The sequence below is a fragment of the Citrus clementina genome, unplaced genomic scaffold (assembly GCF_000493195.1).
Source record: "Citrus clementina cultivar Clemenules unplaced genomic scaffold, Citrus_clementina_v1.0 scaffold_6, whole genome shotgun sequence".
Classification (NCBI taxonomy): domain Eukaryota; kingdom Viridiplantae; phylum Streptophyta; class Magnoliopsida; order Sapindales; family Rutaceae; genus Citrus; species Citrus x clementina.
The window spans coordinates 11352795-11374485 of NW_006262139.1; the positions used below are offsets into that span (position 1 = coordinate 11352795).

Genomic DNA, 21691 nt, shown 5'->3' on the forward strand with positions numbered 1-21691 from the left:
TTATTAGAGATGAGGTTGCAAAAGGGTCAGCTGCAGTGATGAAGATACATACAGACATCAACCCTGCTGATATGCTAACCAAAGTGCTACCAACAGCAAAATTTAAGTTTTGTGTAGACTTAACTGGTGTTGGCAGCAGCTCTAATTCCTGAAACATGTGTCTTTGAAGGTTTTTTGTGCTACTTAATTGAGATGATCAGCTGAATCGAGTCTGGAATGTGGAGAGTGTGAGGAAATAAGCTACTGGTCAACTAATGGTCGTTGGGCTTAAATGGAAGATTTGAAGAAGTTTGGGGGCATTGTGCAGATCGACTTCAGCTGGAGGGGTCTAGTTGAAATATTAAAGATGATGTGGCAGAATTCGTTAAGAGTTCGTTATGATTTCCCAGAAATACCAGAGCATATATACGTGTGTTTTAGCCTCTGATATAGCGTTGTAATCTTTCTCATTTCTTGGTCTTTTAGTGAGCTAATTGGTTCTTTGTGATCCTTGTAATCTCCTCTATAGAATCAACTTATAATTCGATTCAAAGTGATCAATAAAAGAGCAGTTTTTCCTTCTACAAGTTGAGTGCTTGGAACTGTGCTCTGTTCAAGTTCTTTTCTGTTTTTTTTCTTGATTAGCTTGCTTTGATTAGTTCTTTCTAGATTCAATAAGGTTATAACAATAAAGTATATATAAAAAGAATATCTTCAACTTATTAAACATTTGGCATTACTTTCCATTCTTCGATTTTAAATGTTCGATTGATGAATCAAAGAATAAGTTATTTCTCAACAAATCCTAGCCGTAAAGATCAAGAAATTATATATAATTACAAAGTTGTGCCCATAAATTAAGCAAACAAAAGGCCTCACAAAACGCTTCATATGATCTTCTGAGCCATGCATTTATCTCGTGGATAAACTCTCTTCTTCATCTTTCTCTTTCTCTTTTTTTTTGTATATAACTAAAATATAATTAATAAAAATAAATGAAATTCTATTACGCACAAAGGGACATAGCGAGCCTTACGCTTTACTAGTCATAAATATTTATTAAACCGATTAGTTACATGAATAGAAACAGAATAATTAAATATTCGCATCAATCCACAAGCTGAATCAAAATATGCATTAAGCCAAAAAAAAAAGGTTAAAACAAAGTGGACTGAAAGTAATGCACGCAGTTCTTTGAGCAGCAAAATGGCGCGCTTCAAGAGTAGGGTTGGCAGAAAAGCCCGGCCCGCGGCTTGAAATTATGGATAAGGGCTTATAATTAACAAAGCCCATAACATATGGGCTCAGTCAAGGGCCTAACTGAAAAGCCCGCGCTTAAGCCCGGACTTTATAATAAATAATATATATATATTTAAAAAAACTGTATAATATATTAATATATCATAAAATTGAAATAAAAAAAACTAAAACAAAACAATTAAAAATCCCTCATTAGTCATTCCCGTGACCGTGAGTCTGTAACTTGTAAGTGTAACTAGGAAAACAATTTATAATATTCAATTTCAACTGTGACAAAATCCCTAAATCGAAAATCCCCCGTTCCCTCACTTCTCACTCACCTCTCCGTTCTCACTTCTCACTCACTGTTCTCGCCGCCGGCAGCCAACAGCAGCGAGCATCTCCAGATTCCAGCAGCGTCCAACCAGCATCAACCATCAGCCACCCACCGTCCAGCAGCAGCAGCAAGTCAGCAACAGATTCCAGCAGCAGCAGCATCAGCCACCGCCCAGCCACCCACCGTCCAGCCACCCAGCAAGGCAGCAACAGCATCTCCCGTGTGTCCAGCAGCGCCTCCCACCCACCAGCACAGCCGCGCGATTCCTCCCACCCACCAGCACAGCCGCGCGATTATCTAAAATTCAAGGTTTATTCTCTTTCCATCTTTGTTTGCTTTTTTATCTTTAGTTTGTTCAGTCTCTAATTTAGGAATTCGTTTTGCTCTCAACTTGATGGAGGACTGGAGGCTGCTTTTTTTGATCTGTTTGTTGTTCTAAATTTTGTAATGACAGAATTGATTAGATAATGAGAGTTCATCTAAATTTGGATAAGTTCAATTTTCGTTGAAAGCAAAATAAGAGTTTGCAACTTTGCATTTGTTCTGTCAAAGTTATTTTTGCAGAGTGTTTAAATTTGGATCATGCTATTATTTTTGCAGAGTTATTATTTTTGCAGAGTGTTTATATTATAATTGCAGAGCGTTTAATTTCCATATTCATATTATTTTTCTCAACTTGTATTAACTATTAACTATTAAGGTGATGTCTTCAATGTATAGATACTGACATACTGTATGGAGTTCTGGACATTGTAAATTTATTGTCCTGTCACTGCTTTGCTTGTAAATGCAATATGCGTTTACTGCATTTACACTTAGCTTAATTAATTTATTAATTTAATATTTTATCTCCTTTAATTTTGTATAGGTTTATAATTGAAAATGTTTCTGAATCTTCTAATTTGCCTTCAAATCCATCTGTGGAGTCAGAAAATGTTCAAGAAGAAATGCGGAGTGATAAAAAAAGAAAACAAAGGGTTGTTTCAAATTGTTGGGACCATTTCACAAAACTAAATGTTGGTGGTGTATCAAAGGCAAAATGCAATCATTGTGGAACGGTTCTTTCTTGTGGGTCGGGAACTAGTCATTTGAATAGACATACTAGACAAATTCATGGTTTTAATCAACCGACAATTGAAGAAGTTTTTGAGAATAAGCAACACTTGGTGAAAACCGAAAGTGGTGAGCTTGGAATTCAGAAATTTGATCCATTGGTTGCACGTCAAAAACTTACAACAGTTGTTGTTAAACATGAGCTTCCTCTTAGATTTGTGGAGTATGAGTCATTTAGAGATTTTGTTGATTATTGCAATCCATTGGTGAAGCATATGTCCAGAAACACTTTAAAGAGTGAGATATTTAAGATATATAATATTGAAAAGGGGAAGGCAATGAATTTGTTGGAGATTACTAATAGTAGGGTGGCAATTACTACAGACATGTGGATGGCTTGTAATAAAAAAAAAAGGTTATATGGTTGTTACAGGACATTTCATTGACAACTCTTGGCATTTGCAAAGTCGAATTCTAAGGTATTTTTACTTTATTAAATATTTAAATTTTGTATTTAAATTTGTATAGCATAGGCACTTTATTAAATTTAAAAATTTTTTATTTAAATTTGAACAGATTTATATATGTGCAAGCCCCACATACTGCTGATTGCATTTCCCAAATTTTGGTGAAGTGTTTGATGGATTGGAATCTAGATAGAAAGTTATCCACGGTTACTTTGGATAATTGTTCAACTAATGATGCGATGGTTGCAAGATTGAAGGGATTGTTGTCCACTGAGTCAATGATATTGAGCGGTAATTTTTTTCATATGAGGTGTGCGGCTCATATTTTGAATTTAATTGTGAAGGATGGGTTGTCGGTGATTGAGAGTGGTATTACACGTGTTAGAGACAGTGTATCTTACTGGAGTTCATCGCCAAAACGGGTGGAAAAGTTTGAGTTGGCATGTCGTCAAATACAAATAGATGTGAAAAAGTTGGGGCTTGATTGTCCAACTAGATGGAATTCGACTTTTGTGATGCTTGAACTTGCAGTGAAGTACAAAAGTGTTTTTTCTCGACTGCAAACACTTGAGACACAATACAAGTGTTTGCCTAGTAGTGAGGAATGGGAGTTGGCTAAGCAAATGCTAGATTATTTGAGGCCTTTTTCAAAGTTGACTGAGATGTTTTCGGGTACAACATACCCCACTGCTAATCTTTTTTTTCCATTGGTTTGTAAAATGAGGATTGTATTGAAGGGGTGGCAAACATCCGATGTTCCTGCAGTTAAGAATATGGCGGATAACATGATTGGAAAATTTTTGAAGTATTGGGATGAGATTAGTGGGGTATTGGTCATGGCTGTTATTCTTAATCCGAGATACAAGATGATGTTGATTAATTATTATTATCCGAAGATTTATGTAGTCGGCCTTGAAAATCAACTTAAGAGAGTGCGGGAGCTTTGTGATGAAATGATGAATTATTATGAGGCCAAATCCGCAACTACGAGATATGGTGTTGTTGGTATGTCTTCTACTGCACTTGTTGTTCCTTTCGACCAATCTCATATTGATTTTGATAATATAGATGATATGGGTGATTTTGATGCATATGCAACCCAAAATAGTCAACCTATTAGTTCAAAGTCTGACTTAGATAAGTATTTGGAGGATCCTTTAGTCAAAAGAACTCCGGATTTTGATGTTTTACAATGGTGGAAGACGAACAAAGGTAAATATCCTATTTTGGCGGAGATGGCCAAGGATTTGCTAGCCATACCTGTGACAACTGTTGCCTCGGAGTTGGCTTTTAGTACGGGAGGTAAAACATTGAGTCCACATCGAAGTAGACTACATCCAGACACATTGGAAGCTATCATGTGCTCTCAGCATTGGTTATGGGCTACTAGCAGTAGAGGTATAAAAACATTTTTTTACAAAATTAATTACTAATTATTTTGCTTTATTATTTATTTTAACACTTTTTTTTATCAGGTGGAGTTCCTGAAGAAGAAATTTTTACTGGCGAGGAATTGAAGGATGAGGACGAAGATGGCCCGCAAATATTGGATTAGTTTTTTTTTATATATTAGTGGTTGATTACTTGATTTGTATGTTGTGTATGGTACTTGTTGAAATACTAACTAGGCAACCCAAGAGGGGGGTGAATTGGGATTTTAAAATTATCCTAGGCAAACCACACAACAATTTAATCTAATGCCTTAATAAATTCGAAAATAATAAATTCAATAAAAGCACAATAATAAATGAGTAAGGGAAGAGAAAGCAAACTCAAGGATTTTTACGTGGTTCGGCAATCTCCGCCTACGTCCACGCCTCCAAGCACACCAGGCTTGAGGATTTCACTAAGCTAGCCTCCCAAGGCTTCAAACGCTTACAATTGACTTCCAAGGTGTCAATGGACCTTTACAACAAGAGATTATCCCCAATCTCTTAACCCAAGTGTATCCCAACACTTACAATCTTTTAACTTGATTTTACAAAAAAGATTACAAATGAATCTCTCTCACACAATGTGTTTGATCACAAGTGAAAGCTCAATGTGTGAATGAATGAGATGAATACAAGAATTTAAAGCTCAATGAAAGTTGTATTCTCAATGTTTTGCTCAATGATGATCGTTGGAATTCTTCTTGTTTGAATTGGATTGAGCTTATTTATAGTTGGAGCTGAAAAACTAGCCGTTACAAACTGTCTGCCAGAAAACGGTTCGCCGTTAACCATTAACGGTTAACCGTTTAGGCTAGTCAAAAGTTACCGTTGGGCCAATTTTTAAATAAACGGTTAGCCGTTTAGGCTTACCCTTTCGCCGTTAATTTCCAGAGACCTGCAAAACAAATTTGGTTTAACCGTTCTTACTAAACGGTTCAAGGTTAGCAATCTGGAAATAATCGGTTAACCGTTTTCAGTAAACGGTTCACCGTTAGTTTCCAGAATCATCATTTTAACAATACTTTATAGAACATGCTTTCTGGAAATTATCAGTTAGCCGTTTTTAAATAAACGGTTAGCCGTTTGCTACAGTGATTGCTACAGTGAAATTATTTTTCAAATTTATAGTTAATCCCCAAAACTTTATAAAACTGTATTACGGCCCAAAATGTTATGAAACGTTGCACATAGGTCCAATTTCAGAATTTCTAAGAAATGCTTTGTTAATCCCAAAACTTTCTGAAATTATGGTATAGCCCAAAATGCTATGACACTTTTCAAATAAGTCATTCTCCAAAATTTCAAGCAATACTTGTTTATTTCAAAGTTTTCAAAATTCTTTCAATTAAACCATAAGCTTTGAAAAACAACCAATTTCATAAAATCATTTTTCCATTAAATATAAAACCTTTATAATGTAAAAATAATGATTTATTTAAAAAGAATATTAACAATCAATTTCATAAAATCATTTTTCCATTAAATATAAAACATTTATAATGTGAAAATAATGATTTATTTAAAAAGAATATTAAATAATTTGAGCTTAAAAGATTAATCATTCTTAATCTTGTTTGTTATCATCAAAATCAATATTATGGAAACATATATGTTAACACTTGTGATGTTAGTATTTTTATATTTTGTGTTGGCTAGTCATGTATTAGATAATTATGTTTAAGTTTTTAGCCTATTGTAGTATTATGTATTGGATAATTATGTTTTGAAAAATTATATTTTTATTAAAAAAATTTTAAAAATTCATAAAAGCCCAGGCCCGTCAAGGCCCGGCCCGCCCAAAGCCCGCCCAATTTGGATGGGCTTTGAGAGGGCCTGGACTTTTAAAATAAGATATGGGCCTGGTCCTGGGCTTGGCAAAGCCCGGCCCAGGCCCTTAAATTGCCAACCCTATTCAAGAGTTAAGCGGTAGTAAGGGTAAAATTGGTAGTTTAATTTCAGATACGACGTCGTGCTAACGAAATTAAGCAGACCTATGTTGTTTTAATTTTGAATTTAGTTCATTTCTTATATACCTTACGTTTTGTGGCCTAGTTTAAACTTTAAAATTTGTTTATTTTCTTTTTAAGTGAGGTTATACAACTAATCATTAAACGTAGTATGTAGTTGAACTTGATATAACTACTATTATATAGGGGATTTTGAAAATAAATATATATATATGTCATAATATTATTTATTTATTGTATAACTAATTCAACAATATCTCTCAAACTATATTCCCAATGGACTTTGGTATTATGTAATTAATAATTATTAACTTTTATAAAATAAAAATCTCACCGCATTTTTGTCATAGTTAAATATGGGAACATGACATATGACGTGAACTTCCATAAATATTAAAACGACAAGTGAGGATCTTATCCACATAAAATTCTAGATTGAAATGCCTACTAGCATGAGTATATGTGTAATTGATTAGAGTTAATTCTCTCATGATCTAATATTATACTAAGTAAAATTTAAAATTGTGATTGATAATTAATAAATTAAAAAATAAAAAGTTAAATCTATTCATAAATTACTATTTTAAGATACGTTGCAAAAAATTTTAAAAAAAATAGAGAAAACTTACATAAGGAGATAGTTGTAATATCAAACGAAAAACTTATTTGTCTGTATATGCACTAGATTCATGGGTTCAATAAGCGGTATGTGAAGAAAGAAAGACAGAATCTTCATCATCGTCACACTAACAACAGGTTTTGAAAAGAAAATGGGAGGAAATGAATCTTGATAGCCTTGAGAAAATATTGAAAGCTATGCCATTTTACGACTTGGTCTGGAAAGTCTCGTTGGTGTGCCGTTCACGGCAAGCATTGCTGTTGGCTGTTAGAAGCATATGGTGGCAATTCTTTTCACCTTTCACGTTTGCTTTTGACGTGTAGTTGAATCTTATAGGTTTATGTTAGGGGTGGGCAAACCCAATCCAACCCGATTGACCCAACCCAACCCAATCCAATCCGATTTAATTTTGACGGGTTGAGTGGATTATTATGGGTTAATTGGGTCAATTTTTTCAAACCCAATCAACAATTGGGTTGGGTTGGGTCGATTATGATGAACCCATACAACCCAACCCACATAAATAATAATAATAATAATAATAAGGCAATCTCTATCTTACATGCATGTAAGATACACTCCTCTCATATGAATAGTGTATGTGTGGGACCCACATACTGTTCATGTGAGGGGAGTGTATCTTACATGTATGTAAGATAGAGGGACCCTAATAATAATAATAATAAGAAGAAAATTTTCAATTGTAAAATTCTAAAAATCGAAACGGTTAATCTATTTTTAATCCTCTTTTTATTCTTTTATAAAAGAGATTATTTTGTTCTTGTATCTACTACTCCATACTCTAATTCCAAAACTAAAATCACTCTTTTAAATCTCAATTCTCAATAAACTAAGGTACTTTTATGATTTATTCATTCTATATTCTTTTAGTTTTCTTTATCAAATACTAGATAGTAAATAGAATTTTCATAATATAATATTTTGATATTTGATCTTAATAAGTTTTATTTGAACTTTTGTATATTTTTCTTTATTTAATTTTTAATATTAATTTAATTTCAAATCTTTAACCTAATCAACCCAACCCAACCCGATAATTTAAGGGTTGGGTTGGATTATCTCAACCCATTCAATAATGGGTTGGATTGGGTTTTCGCAAACCCTATCCAACCCAACTCAAGCCCACCCCTAGTTTATGCGTTTTCCATGCGGCATGCTTTGCTCAATGATTTTTACCCGTATCACACGTCAACTCCTTTGAACATTTGTGGTCATGTTTTCATAGTTGTCGGGGTATTTTGTTTTATTTTATTTTATAATTGATTAATGAAGATAATATAATTAATTCACTTAAATTTTGTAAAAAATTATCAACCAATCAATTAATGACATATCATTTAGGACGAAATTTTGGATAAAAAGTTTAGAATGCCTATCATTATTGATGTCATAATACTATTTACTTATTTTATAAGTGATTGAAGAATATTCTTGAAATTTAATGTTATACAATTGGTAGTTACTAAAGTAGTTATTAAATTTCATAAAATTAAAATCTCACTTTTTCCCATATGGAAAAGGACAACTATACCTAAAAATTTGAGAAAATGGTCACAAAAACTCTCAAGTTTTTAATCAAAGACTTCAAGACTCCCTTTGACCATAATACTTTTTAACTCTATAGATCTCAACAAAATTGACCTCAAAATTTAATAAAAAATAAAAATATGGCATTAAAATAAATATAATAATATATAAATTTTAAAATAATTTCAATATTTAAAAAATATTTTCATATTTTACATTATATTAGACCTATTTTATTACATTAAAGTAATTTTTAATAATAAATAGAAATATAACATTAAAATAAATTAATTAATTAAAATTAAAAATATTTTGAATATAATGTAAAAATGTTTTAACTTTATTAATAGGTAGATATTTTGTTAATTGTAAAATATATCTAACCCAAAGATTTATTTAAAATTTTTATAATAGATAAAAATATATTATTAAAATAAATATAATAATTTAAAATTTTACTATTATTTTAAATGTTAAAAATAATTTAATATTATTAATCTACCAAATAGATTATATTATTTATATTAAATTTGTATTAATTAAAAATTTTAAACTTAATTTTCTAATTCTTATATTCAAAGGATGTTATGATGAAAAGGAGGTTTTGTTATCCCTTTTTAAAAACTTACCGGTTATTGTGGCCATTTCTTTATCATAGTTAATTATGGGCACATGCAATAACATGAGAACTTTTCGTAATTTCATATTAAAATGACAAGTGAGGATTTTTATTCTCGTAAAATTTTAGATTGAATAACTTGAAACACCTGCTAGCATGAGCATGTGTGTAATTTTGATCAGGATTAATTCGCTCATGATTTAATATTGTAATGAGTAAGAATTTAAGTGGTAATTGATAATTAATAAATTAAAAATATAAAAAGATTAAATACTACTCATAAACTATTATTAAAAGGCACATTATAAGAGTTCAAATTATGAGAGTCTTATATATAATTGTATATATTAACTGGAAAATTAATTTGTGTATAGCCATTAGATTCATGGGTTCAATAAGCAATAAAAGAAGAAAGAAAGAATGTTCATCATCGTCACACTCACAGGGCTTGAGAAGAAAATGGGAGGAAATGAATCTTGATATTCCAGAGAGGTGTGCCACTTTACGACTTGGTCTGGAATGTCTCGTTGGTGTGCCGTTCATGGCAATTATTGCTGTTGGCTGTGACCACGGAGCAGAATCATATGTCGGCAATTCTTTTGACCTTTCATGTTAGCTTTTGGCATATAGTTGAATGTCATAGCTTTATGCGTTTTCCATGCTTTGCTTAATGATTTTTACTAGTCAACCGTCAACCCCCTTTAACATTTGTGGTCATGTCCTCCTAGTTGTCGAACTTTTTTTTTAATTTTTTTTTATTTTCTTATAAGTCTTTACAGATAATCCACAAGTTTAATCCAATAATTGGTAATATCAGTTATATTGACCACGAGTAATTAGATTAACGAATAATTAAATATTTTTTTTTGACATCAGACCCAACCAATAATCACACAGTTTCTTGGAAAATCATATTGAAACCATTCGAGATTGGGTGATTGTATGAGTTCTGTAGTGCAATTCTCACATTGATATACTGAATTGAATCGTATACTGTGGGATTTAATACATCTTGAAGGCTTTGTTTCTCTTTATCTTTAGGTGGATGCTAGATTGCTTGGGTAGAAGTTCACTGATCACTTTGAAAAGTTTGATGAGTACTTTCATGTAGCAAGGTTTAGAGTTTTACAATTTTGAGGGCCAAATTTGCTTGGATTATTTATAATCCTTCTATTAATGAACATACATTCTTCTCTAATATCCAGTATGTTTTATATCTCATTTGATTAGGTGATAACCCCTTTATATATGCCTTTTTTGTTTTTAAACTTATTTTTCAACGGTTGTGAAAAAAAAAAAAAAAAGGGTTTTGCCAAAGACATGTCAAGCTTCCACCAAGCTACAAATAGCTAAAACAAACATAACCGAACTTAGTTAGAAAAATACATTTAAAATTGCGGCCATCGAGGTCTAGGTTTTGCCATCATTATTTGGGTCTAAATTATCTAGAGTACTAAAATTCCCTATTTCTAGTGGAATGGAGCTGTGGAGTTGGTTAGAACTGAGATCCAAATACAGCAGGCTGGTTAAATGACCTAGAGTTGAAGGAATGACTCCGGTTAGGTTGTTAGCTATGATAGACAAATAAGACAAATTCTTTCGATTTCATATTTCTCGTGGAATTGTGCTATTGAACTGGTTGAAACCAAGCGATAAATGCTTAAGGTTCATTGAACGAAACATGGTTGAGGGAATAGGTCCACCTAATGTGTTATTCGTCATAGACAGCGAGATTAAACTTTTTAGATTCCCGATTTCTTGAGGCAAAACACCACTGAGTTTGTTACTATCCAAAGAAAGATCCTCCAGAATTCTTAAGTTCCCAATTTCTTTTGGTATAATACCTGCAATGTGATCGATTAAAGGACAAATGAATTTTAATTATTATTTTTTAATGAATATAAATTAAATATATAGCTAGGCTAGCTAGCTACCAAAATTAATTGGTAACTCACCATTGAGGTTGTTACTACTCAATTCAAGCACCTCCAGAAATCTTAAGCTCCCAATTTCTTTTGGTATAATACCTGCAATGTGATCGATTAAAGGACGAATGAATTTCAATTATTATTTTTCAATGAATATAAATTAAATATATAGTGAGGCATACTAGCTACCAAAACTAATTGGTAACTCACCATTGAGGTTGTTACTATTCAAATCAAGACCCACCAGATTTCTTAAGCTCCCAATTTCTTTTGGTATAGTACCTGCAATGTGATCGATTAAAGAAAGAATGAATTTCGATGATTATTTTTCAATGAATATAAATTAAATATATAGCTAGGCTACCAAGCTACCAAAATTAATTGGTAACTCACTCACCTGTAAGATTATTCTGATCCAGACCAAGGTATTTGAGATTTGAAAGAGAACCAATTTGGGATGGAATGCTTCCCGATAGACTATTGTTCCAAAGATCTAGATATTGCAGGTTTGGAAAGCAAGAAAAGTTGAGACGGCCAAGTTCCCCTTTGATATTGCTTTCCTGTAAGTCTATGAGAATGATACTTCCTTCATAATCGCAAATGATACCAACCCATTTGCAATGATCTGAAGTATTGTGAGGAATCCTGTCCTTCCACCAGCCGCTGTTGAGTAAAGCTTGTCTTTCTGTTTCAGATGCTGCAACATGAATACTAATGTTGGTAGCAGATGCAACATGGACTGTCAAAAGAGTAAGGGCAGCCCATATGAATACGATTACTGCTCTGCAAGTATTGGAGAAAGCACACGCCATGTTTAAGATAGTTTCAACAAAGCTAGGTTCAAGCTAAAATGACTTTTGCAATTTGTTCATGAACAAACCTGCGGGTGACTAAACTCTACCCACTTAAATAATTTTGAGATCATCGACTGTATAAAGTCAACAAGTATTTTTATTTTCGTACATACATAATTCATGTTTCATTAACGTGGTTTCAATAAAATTACAGTAAAACAAGAGAAGAAAGTAAAGCATCAGACAACGTTTGAAGTTTGAAATGAATAAATCAATCGTCACGTGTCTTTAGACCGAGTCCAAATGATATTATTACATTTTTTTTGGGGTCCCATGCACGTTTTGCTCTCATTTGATTGCCTGTAAGCCACTCACAAAGAAATGTCTTTCTATGTAAGCCACTCACAATTAAGTGTAGACTTCTATACAACAATTAAATGTCTTTCTATGTAAGCCACTCACAAATCGAATGATGAATAACTTTCCCTATTATGTAGAAAGTGGTTCGACTTCTTGAGAAATAGCAGACACCATGTTTAAGAATATTTCAACAAAGGTTGAAGGTAAATGACTCTGATCTGGCCAACAATTTTTTATTTTATTTTATTTTATTTATTTATTTATTGGGTAAAGGTATGGGTACTAGGTATTCAAAATCGATTTTTTAGCCCTTATAGTTTTTAGAATTCGAACTCCAGTGACCATCCAATTAAATCTGCTTGAAACCTCTCGGCCAGGGTCTTGAGGGAGGCTAAGACTAAAATTAATAAGTAGTTGATCTCTTAACTTTGAGTTGATATATTATAATGAAAAGGTTTTCCTATATAATATACATATTCATGTTTCATGTGATTTCATTGTACCCAACTCTTTCTGAAACGCGGTTTTAAAAAAGTTGTGGAAGAAGCAAAGAAGAAAGTAAATTAAAGCATTGGTGTTTTGTAACCTTGTTTTAGACAAAAAAAAAATGATGTTTATGATGTAATATTTTTAAAAATTTAAATGAATGTCTTAGCCTTTTTTTAATCGAAATTATATATTAAAAATGAAAAGAGCGAAAACATGTGGTTACATTTTCCCACTGACAAAGTCCCACTTGGCTTTTCTAATTTAGTGTTCAAGTTTGAATACTTACGTTTCATTGAATAATCACCTCCACTTTATTGCAGTATTTTTTTAATGACTAAAACTTTAAGTGTGAGTCATGCACGCGAAAAATTGAAGTCAAAGTTCTACGGGAACTTCTAAAAATGTTTTTTGATACGGAAACATTGGCCATTGGAAAAACAGCTTCACCAACAAAGTGTTGGCTCCACTGGCAATGGAGTCCCCTTAAGTGGTTTGACTGGGTTTGCTCCCCAGTTCGAGTCGCAGGGAAGTCGCCTTTGTTGGGAGAATCTATGCCTCCCGGTTCGAGCGGGGACTTCTAGTCTGGGTTGTGGTACGGGCTTAAAGGTGCCTCCCACAGTTGGGGCCCTCCCCAAGATACCTCGTGGATAAGACCAAAAAAAAAAAAGAAAAACAGCTTCAATGAAAGGTACCTTAATACCGTTAATGAAACACATTCAAGGATTAACAAACCACATCGATCAATCAACCAAATTCATTCCTTGTTTTCGAAGTTTTTGGATTGACATTTCTTGAAAAAGCAATTTTTGCTAATGGAATATTGTCAGCGAGATATTCTTGAAGCATGTTGCATTGTAGGTAAGTTAAGCCGTGTCAGCTCACCCAGCAAGTTTTAAGGTGCATTTGTTCTGTCATTCTAATAGACAATTGCCAACTTTATGAACAAATTCGACACTCATCATCAGTTGCCTGAATGTCGCATCCATCTGATCATAAGATTTTGTTATTATAAGAAATGTAAACAGTCAAAGAAGAAATGCTGACATCATGAATCCTGCAGCATGATCATGAAAATTCAAAGAAAAAATGTCGATGTCATAAATCTTGAGGGAAGATCATAATTCCTACAGCAGAGTTATGAAAAATCAAAGAAGAAATGCTAGTGTCGTGAATCTTGCAGTAGGATCATTAGTCCTGCAACGGAGTCCATAAAGCCCATAAAGCTTGCAGCTGAACCACTAAATCTAAAACAGAGCCCATTAGTTCTGCAACAAAATCATAAGTCCATGGACTAGATGCAAGATCATGGACTATGTAGAAGATGGTGCGAAAAAGTTCAAATCACCACAAGTTTGTGAGGCCATGATTCAACCCCCAGCTCTAAACGTGGAAGGATTTAGAAGCTTGATTCAAAGAGATAGGGATGTAAATCAGTTGTGCTATCATCCATAGAAGATGATATTATGGATTATCTGAATCTTAAGTAATATAAATGACATAAAAGAGTTTGGATTAGAATTCTTTGTTATCAGTAGACGCTATATATATAACGCCTCTCTTAGTACACAAAAGATGAGGTGACTATAACAACAAAAGTAGTATTCATTTTTTATAGTGAAAGCTTTAAATTCCTACTCATGGACATAGGCCAAATGTTGAATGACATTAAATTTTATGTTATATTTAGTACATCACCCCCATTAATTTATTTTACTAGTTGACAAGATTTTTACAGCAACATATTTAAATTTTCCAAGAGACAGCTTAATGAAACTTAAATGAAGCATATTGGTGTGCCAAGTTCTCTGATGACACTTAAATCAAGCTCAGGCCTTATTAGCTCCACCTCTACATGTGTTTTCTGCCTTACTTTCTTCCTCTTTGGTTTTTGTATCAGATGTAGATGTCTTTTGAATCATCTTTGATTCATTAAAGACCACATCTTTGCTTATGATACACCTAAGTTTCTGAGTCTGTACATTGAAGGTTGTATACTTTGATCCCATATGGATATCTCAGGAATGCATATTTGAAAGCTCTTGATTCTAGTTTTTCTGGCTTTGTATATGCGTATACAAAACAACCAAATATCTTCTAATTGGATTACTCTACTGGTTTTCAAACCATATTTCAATTGGAGTCTTGAGTCAATTCACCAAGTAAAATGTTGCTGCAAAGCTTCTATGCAAAATGATTGTGGAAGCTTTGAATGGATCAACATGCATTTCCATGTGCATAAATATCCTATTAATACATCTGCCAAACCATTTTGTTGAGGTTTATGCCTAACTATCTTGTGCCTATCCTATTTTTTGCAAGTAAATCATCAAACCTTTTGCTGCAAAATCTAATTCATTATTAGTTTTTTATCTCTTGATCTTTCTACCATCAATGAGTGTTTTTGAAGTTTTGAACTTATCAATACCAGAGATTCGTTAATTACTTTCAGGACGCCAAATTTAGCCTTAATTATAGACAACCCATTCTTTCTAATATACCCACTGAGTAACATATCTTTTCAATTTAGGAATATACATAACGTCCCTTAGTTCTCTAACTATGCCCTCAAATATTCTAAGTCTAATCGTGCCTGTCCCATTGACCTTATGGATACTATTGTTTCTCATCATCACTTTACCACCATCACATGGCTTATAATCGACAAATAGGTGCTTCGTAAGACAAATAAGAAATGAACAACTAAAGTAAAAAATCACTTACCTTTAGTTTTTCATCAGAGGCTCTCAAAACTCCAACTAAGTCATAATCATCATCTTCTTGTTCTTCTAATGCAAAAACAACATTAGCACCTTTTATTTGCCTTTATTCCTATTTTTCTTGCAATCGTTCTTTAAGTGACATTTCTTGTGTCATTGGAAGCACTTCAAGTCTTTTGGCTTAGATGTGGATTTTTTTTTCCTTCTTGCCCTTCTTTTTTCTCATATATTTCCCTAGCTGTCAAACCCTGTCCATAATTTTTTTTTTTTTTTTGTGATCTCTTTTGAACTCAATGTTTCTTAGACATCTTTCATTTTTAGCGTTTGTCTTCTATAAAACAAGGTACCAACAAAGCGCTAATAAGATTCTAGTAAAGAGCTTAAGAGGATAATTGCCTTATATTCATCATCGATCTTCATATTGATGTCTTCAAGATCAAGGATGATTTGGTTGAAGGCATCAATGTGCTCTGTGATTGAACCACCATTTTGTATCTCTAAAGTATAGAGTTTCTTCTTTGTACACAGTCTCCTTGCCAAAGACTTTTTGATATATAAATCTTTAAGATTTTTCTAGAGACCAATAGCTGTTTTCTACTTACCAACTTCACAAAGGACTCAATCACCGAGATTGAGAATTATGGAACTGTGTGCTCTATTCAAGGTTGTTTCCCTGTCTTCTTCTTTGGTTTTGGTTGCCTTTTTAGTGTATCGAAGACTTCTTTAAGTCCTTGGTAGAATAACAAAGCCCTCGTCTTTATACTCCATTGATAGTAGCTCGTCTTTCAAGCTAAAGGCGGGCAAAATCAAGTTTAGATTGAGTTTGGTTCAATTGTAGATTTTAGATTATTTGGGTTGAAAAAAATGTCATTTAAAAATAATTTTTAATTATTAAAATACTCCTAAATCAAATTACAATTGTGGAAACTAAAATATAGGCAAAAATAAAAAATTTACTAGGGAAATTCATAAAAACTGTATAACCATTTTGTTCTATAAATAAAAAATTTTAATGAATTAAAAAACTAGTTTTATACAAATTAGCAATGATGAACTATATATATATATATAGATAACAAAAAACACTAGTTTCCTATGGCCCTTTTTTTTTTTTTTCAGAAAACACAAAGCTTGCTAGAAAAACAATGTAACTTCCCTTAAAAATAATATTGTTAACAGAAAAAATAATATACGTCCTCTGTATCCCATGTCAATGCCAAACTTCAGAAAGACTACCCGGTAGTTTTCATTTGGGAGCAAAATAGGAAGACAATAAGAGAAGCGAAACAAAATGAAACCTCCTAGTTGAAGTGTTAAAGAACTTGGCTGTTTGTTCAATCTCAAAATTCTAATAGTAGCTCTATATAGCTACAAAATCTTGTATAATTTTTTTTTTTGTACAAACTGATGTCGCATGATTTAATTGATTGGATTAGATACCTTTTGGTCCACATGATTTGTTTTTATCATTTTATATTTTATTCAACTGAGTTAATACCAAATTATTTTTTACAAAATAAGTTTATACAAGAGTTTGTGGTAGTATCATCGCTTTTAATAATAATGTTTATTATTAAAATGCCCTTAATGTTAATTACTATTTCAGGCACACTAATATATATATATATATAATTCAATTAAAAAGTGTGTTTGTAAAGTTGTTTAATATCTCCTCTCTATGTAATTTTTAATTAGGGTTAAATATATGGTAGGGTTTTATGAGGACTTTAAAGAGGGTGCCACCTCTATTTTATATCTATTTTATAGGTAGGGATATTTGCACTCAAAAAATTTCTTTGCATACTCTATTATTATATTACTCTATACACTTATAAATTAAATTTAAAAAATAGTAATACTATGCTTACTCATTGTGGATACTCAAATGGGATATTTAATGATGTCGCATCTTATGTGTCATCCATTGAGTAGATTATAAAAATAATGAGTTAATAATTAATAAAAAAATCATGTAATATCATACACATGATATTAAATTATTGGTGACACATCAATTAGTATTCCAACTAAGTATATAAACTTAGTAAACATAGCATCATTATTTAAAAATTAAGTTTTACTTTCTGCACTCTTTAAAATATCAAAAAAGATCTTAAACTACTTAAATTAGTTTACTCAAAACACCAATTACACTATTTAACACACCAAAAAAATTAATAACAATTTAATATATATAACAATGGAATCAAATTATATTGTAAACAAATTCTTTAACATAAGTTTTAGTTATTAGTTTTGTTCATTAAAGAATATGTTAAATATTACACCTCAATTTTTTAACATAAAAATTGAAAAAAAAATGGCCATTTGACCCCAAAAAAAAAAGACAAAAGAAGAAGAAGAAGTAGATGAAGAAAAGAAAAAGACTACAAAAAAGGAGGAAGGGGAAGGAGAAGACTATAAAAGATATTTTTAATTTAATTTTATATTTTGAAAATCAAAAAGCAAAAATATGTTGAAATTTTAAGTATTGATTTGCTCCTAGTATTTAACTAAATATTATTTGTGATTGACACAAAAAAATGTTCATTTAATAAGGATAAAATTATCAGTTTTTCACTTATTGTATCGATTAATGCATTCATTATTCCTAAATTATCTTAATACTCCCCAAATATATTTTTATGTTAAATTAATTTGTAATATGTTAATTTTATTTTATTTTTATATTGTAAATATATTTCAAGAATAAAGAGGAGTTGGACTGGAAGTAGGAAATAAAGAAGAATTGCTGGAGCTATTTGAAATGCATTATTGAGGAAATGTAATAAATTTAAATAAAAAAAGTGAGCAAACATGCTCATGATGGTCAGGTGGCTATTTTGCCACTTGACCATCACACTTCTCTGTGTATATATATTATAAAAATAAAATAAAAAAACAGGATGCATTCCTCACCTATAAAAGGCAACAAAGTGCAAGTAAGGGGGTAGAGAACGGGAAGAAAGCTGAGGAATTCTTTCTTTCTTTTTCTGTTATTTTCTTGTCTTCTTGTATAATCAATTTTCTTGTAATATATTTCAGAAGTTTGCTAAATAAAATGAGTATTTTTGTTTTCCAATAAGAGTGACTAAATTTTCTAAGCTGAGGTGAAAGGTGAAGTTCAAAAATTCAAATTATTAAATTAATTATTTTCTCAAGTGAGTCTTAAAGTTTATTTTATTTGTTTGTATTTTTCTTCCTTACCGGTTTCTTTTATGTCATGTTAATTTCTAAATACGGATCTTTTCAGATTTATATGATATTTTTACATAATGTTGACACTCTAATATAATTGTAGCACATTAGGTACTTGGTCCCATATTTATCCACACAAATAGTTAGTTAAAAATTAAATGGCATAATAAGTAACTAGAAAAAGAAATGCAAAATATAAAATTTGAGAGAGTGTTATAACCATAATTTGAAATCCAAAAGTGGATCTCGTAACGTTAGCATATTTTTAGATTAATTCCTATTAATTTCTTTTTCCGGCATTAATTTTTTTTGTTTAATAAATTAAATACTATATTTTAAATTCACTGTGATTCGATCCCGAACTCACTGAATTATATTATAACTAAACACTCTTATACTTGGAAATAATAACACTTTTGAGTCGTGTTAATTTGAGAGGTAGGAAATAAAATTTTTATTGTTTATGGCAAGAAAGTTATATATTGAATAGTGAATGCGCTAAATGAGAATTCATAGTAATTATATTATGTTAGTTTATAACAGAAAGTCCTTAACAGTAATTCAAATAATAGATATTTTTGTAAAAAAATATTTTTTTTAAATTAAAAGTATTCAAAATAAACTTTAGAGTACAAATAACCTCACTTTTATTTTTTCCATGAAAGTTTGAATTTTTATGTTTATCCTTTTGATTATCTTCATTGAATTAAAGGATTCAAGGCTCACTAAGGGGTTGTTTGTTTTTTGTCTGAAGTTTGAATCTTAATCATTTTCAAACATTTGTAGTTTTTATTTTGTTTGTTTCCTATCACTTATATCTGATTATAAGATCTTTATATTTGAATGGAACAAATTAAATATTATGTCTCTTATCTGAATGGCAAAACATCTGAATAAAATTTTAATATTCTCCTATTAATTAAATTTATTTCTTATGATATAAATTATCCTTTTACTATTTTTTATTTATCAAGTTTTTTTGTTATATACTTGTATTCAACTATTAATTTTTTTTTTAATAAGAATTTTAAACATAATAAAACTTTTGGTGAGTACATTTTATAATAGTTCCTGTCTTTGTATTTATATTTACTATTTTACAATAGATTTTGAATTTGTTTAATACATTAATTTTAATTCAAATGATTAAGCAATTCTTGATTGACTTATGTAATTAATAAAGAAAAAAACCAATATAATACGCTAAAAATAATATTATAAGCATCATTTATTAATGCAAAAAAATGCATGTGTTAGATATATATTTTATTTTTCATGCCTTGTTAAGGTAAACATTATCAAGTTTTTTTTTTACTAATCAAATAATTTATTTATAACTTGTAATGTGTTTAACCTATAAATATAAGTATTGTTAATATTTATAGGGTTATATATGTCAAAACATTATATCTCATATGTTTTCTTTAAAAAAAAAAAACAACCTAACACTTGTATTCAGATATTAAAAAAAGAATAACAAATATGTTATTTAGATATATGTATTCAAACTTATTCAGACTTCAACAAAATTCATACCCATTCAGATTTTAGACAAAAAAATAAATGCTATCTAAGACTTAGTTAAAGATTGTTCCCAAGAATAAATTTTAAAAACAGCCCAATTACTATACAAATACACATTATAAATTTTAATTATTCAAAATTTTAATGTAGGGTTCTAAATTTGATTTTACAGATGTAATTGTCCCTTATTGTGTGATTATGCTTGATGCACTCCTCTCGAGAAATCCGGAATGAAAAATTTTTAATCCATGATTTCTTTTATAGTTAATGCTTTTGATTATTTACTTTTAGCTATTTTAATCAGGCTGTAGCAAAAGGACAGAGGCAAACGTAGCACTTCTTGCACATGCTTGCCTCCATCTATCCCGGATACGTACATATCGGACTTGAGAATTCCATCAGGAAAAGTTCATGGTAAAATTACGAATCATAAATGTGTTTTGTATAATTTATGTCCGCTAATTATTCAAAGTATTTTTATCTTACTCAAGTTTATGGTAGCCTTCAATGATTGCGGCATGACGGCTCGCTATTAAAGCTTGTGAAATTTTGTATCCTGACAAGCGCTAAAGCAAATTGAATCATTTGAATATCCTAATGGCAGCAGAAATTCTCAATAGAGGTAAATTTTATTGATAGTTAATAGCATATGGCTATCTTGTAATTGCTACAAGGTAGAGCACGATCATAGTTATTTATGCAATAGTAAAAATTACATTACAATTTTAATTATATAATTATAATTTGTGCTCTACTTTGGAGCAACTATAAGGTAGCTGGACCCTAATAGCTAAGATTTTAGTTTACTGTTTTCATTCTCTCTGTCTCCTATATATAATTCTATTAATAATAATTCCATATTAATTAATTTTATATCTAGGGTGTTCTTACCTTACAGTTTCTTAAGATACAGTTCAGGTAAAATAAGTGGCTAAAAATGAACTTAAGAGGACCAATCATTGCATTTTATTAGGGGCTGTACTTTACAAAGCCTGTAAGCTAGCAAGACCTTTACATATATTGCATCAGTGATGTTAAAGTTACAAATTAGGATGTTGTGCAGCAATGCAGTCAAATTTTGACTAGGATTTCTTTTTGGTTTTTTAATATTTGTTAAGAAACCATGTTTTTTTGTTTTGTTATTTGTTAAAAGAGTTTGATACGCAGCCTCTCTTAGAATTAATCTTTATGATAATTAGGAGCCAGGACTACTATTTTTTTTGTTTTGTTTTTGTTCACATTATATCGAAAACAAGTATTGTTTTTTTTTTTTACTTTTAGATCATGATTAAGTTTCCTTTTTATTTCTTGTTAAGAATAAATCTCATTGCAAATAGGTTAGTTGTATACTTGTATTCTACTTGTGGATGCATGATTCTTAATTTTTAAATTTTAGGTTTATTTCAGTTTGTTAATATAG

The 21691-nt window shown here is 30.9% G+C and overlaps 1 protein-coding gene across 1 annotated transcript; it reads right to left on the bottom strand.

Annotated features, from left to right (window-relative positions):
- Nucleotides 1-10866: 10866 nt before the first annotated feature.
- On the bottom strand, nt 10867-12043 carry LOC18040084 (leucine-rich repeat protein 1). The gene is made up of 4 exons (XM_006428792.2): nt 11587-12043; nt 11400-11471; nt 11217-11288; nt 10867-11105 (listed from the first exon to the last, which is right to left on the bottom strand). Exons 1-4 carry the CDS (start codon nt 11999-12001, stop codon nt 10867-10869), a joined length of 798 nt encoding a protein of 265 aa, XP_006428855.1. The 5' UTR covers nt 12002-12043.
- Nucleotides 12044-21691: the final 9648 nt, after the last annotated feature.

Excerpts from the sequence above, each read along its gene's own strand:
- LOC18040084 (XM_006428792.2), bottom strand. The coding sequence starts at position 12,001 with ATGGCGTGTGCTTTCTCCAATACTTGCAGAGCAGTAATCGTATTCATA. Across the intron at positions 11,472-11,586 it reads GGATCAGAATAATCTTACAG|GTACTATACCAAAAGAAATT; the intron begins GTGAGTGAGTTA and ends ATCACATTGCAG. Across the intron at positions 11,289-11,399 it reads GAATAGTAACAACCTCAATG|GTATTATACCAAAAGAAATT; the intron begins GTGAGTTACCAA and ends ATCACATTGCAG.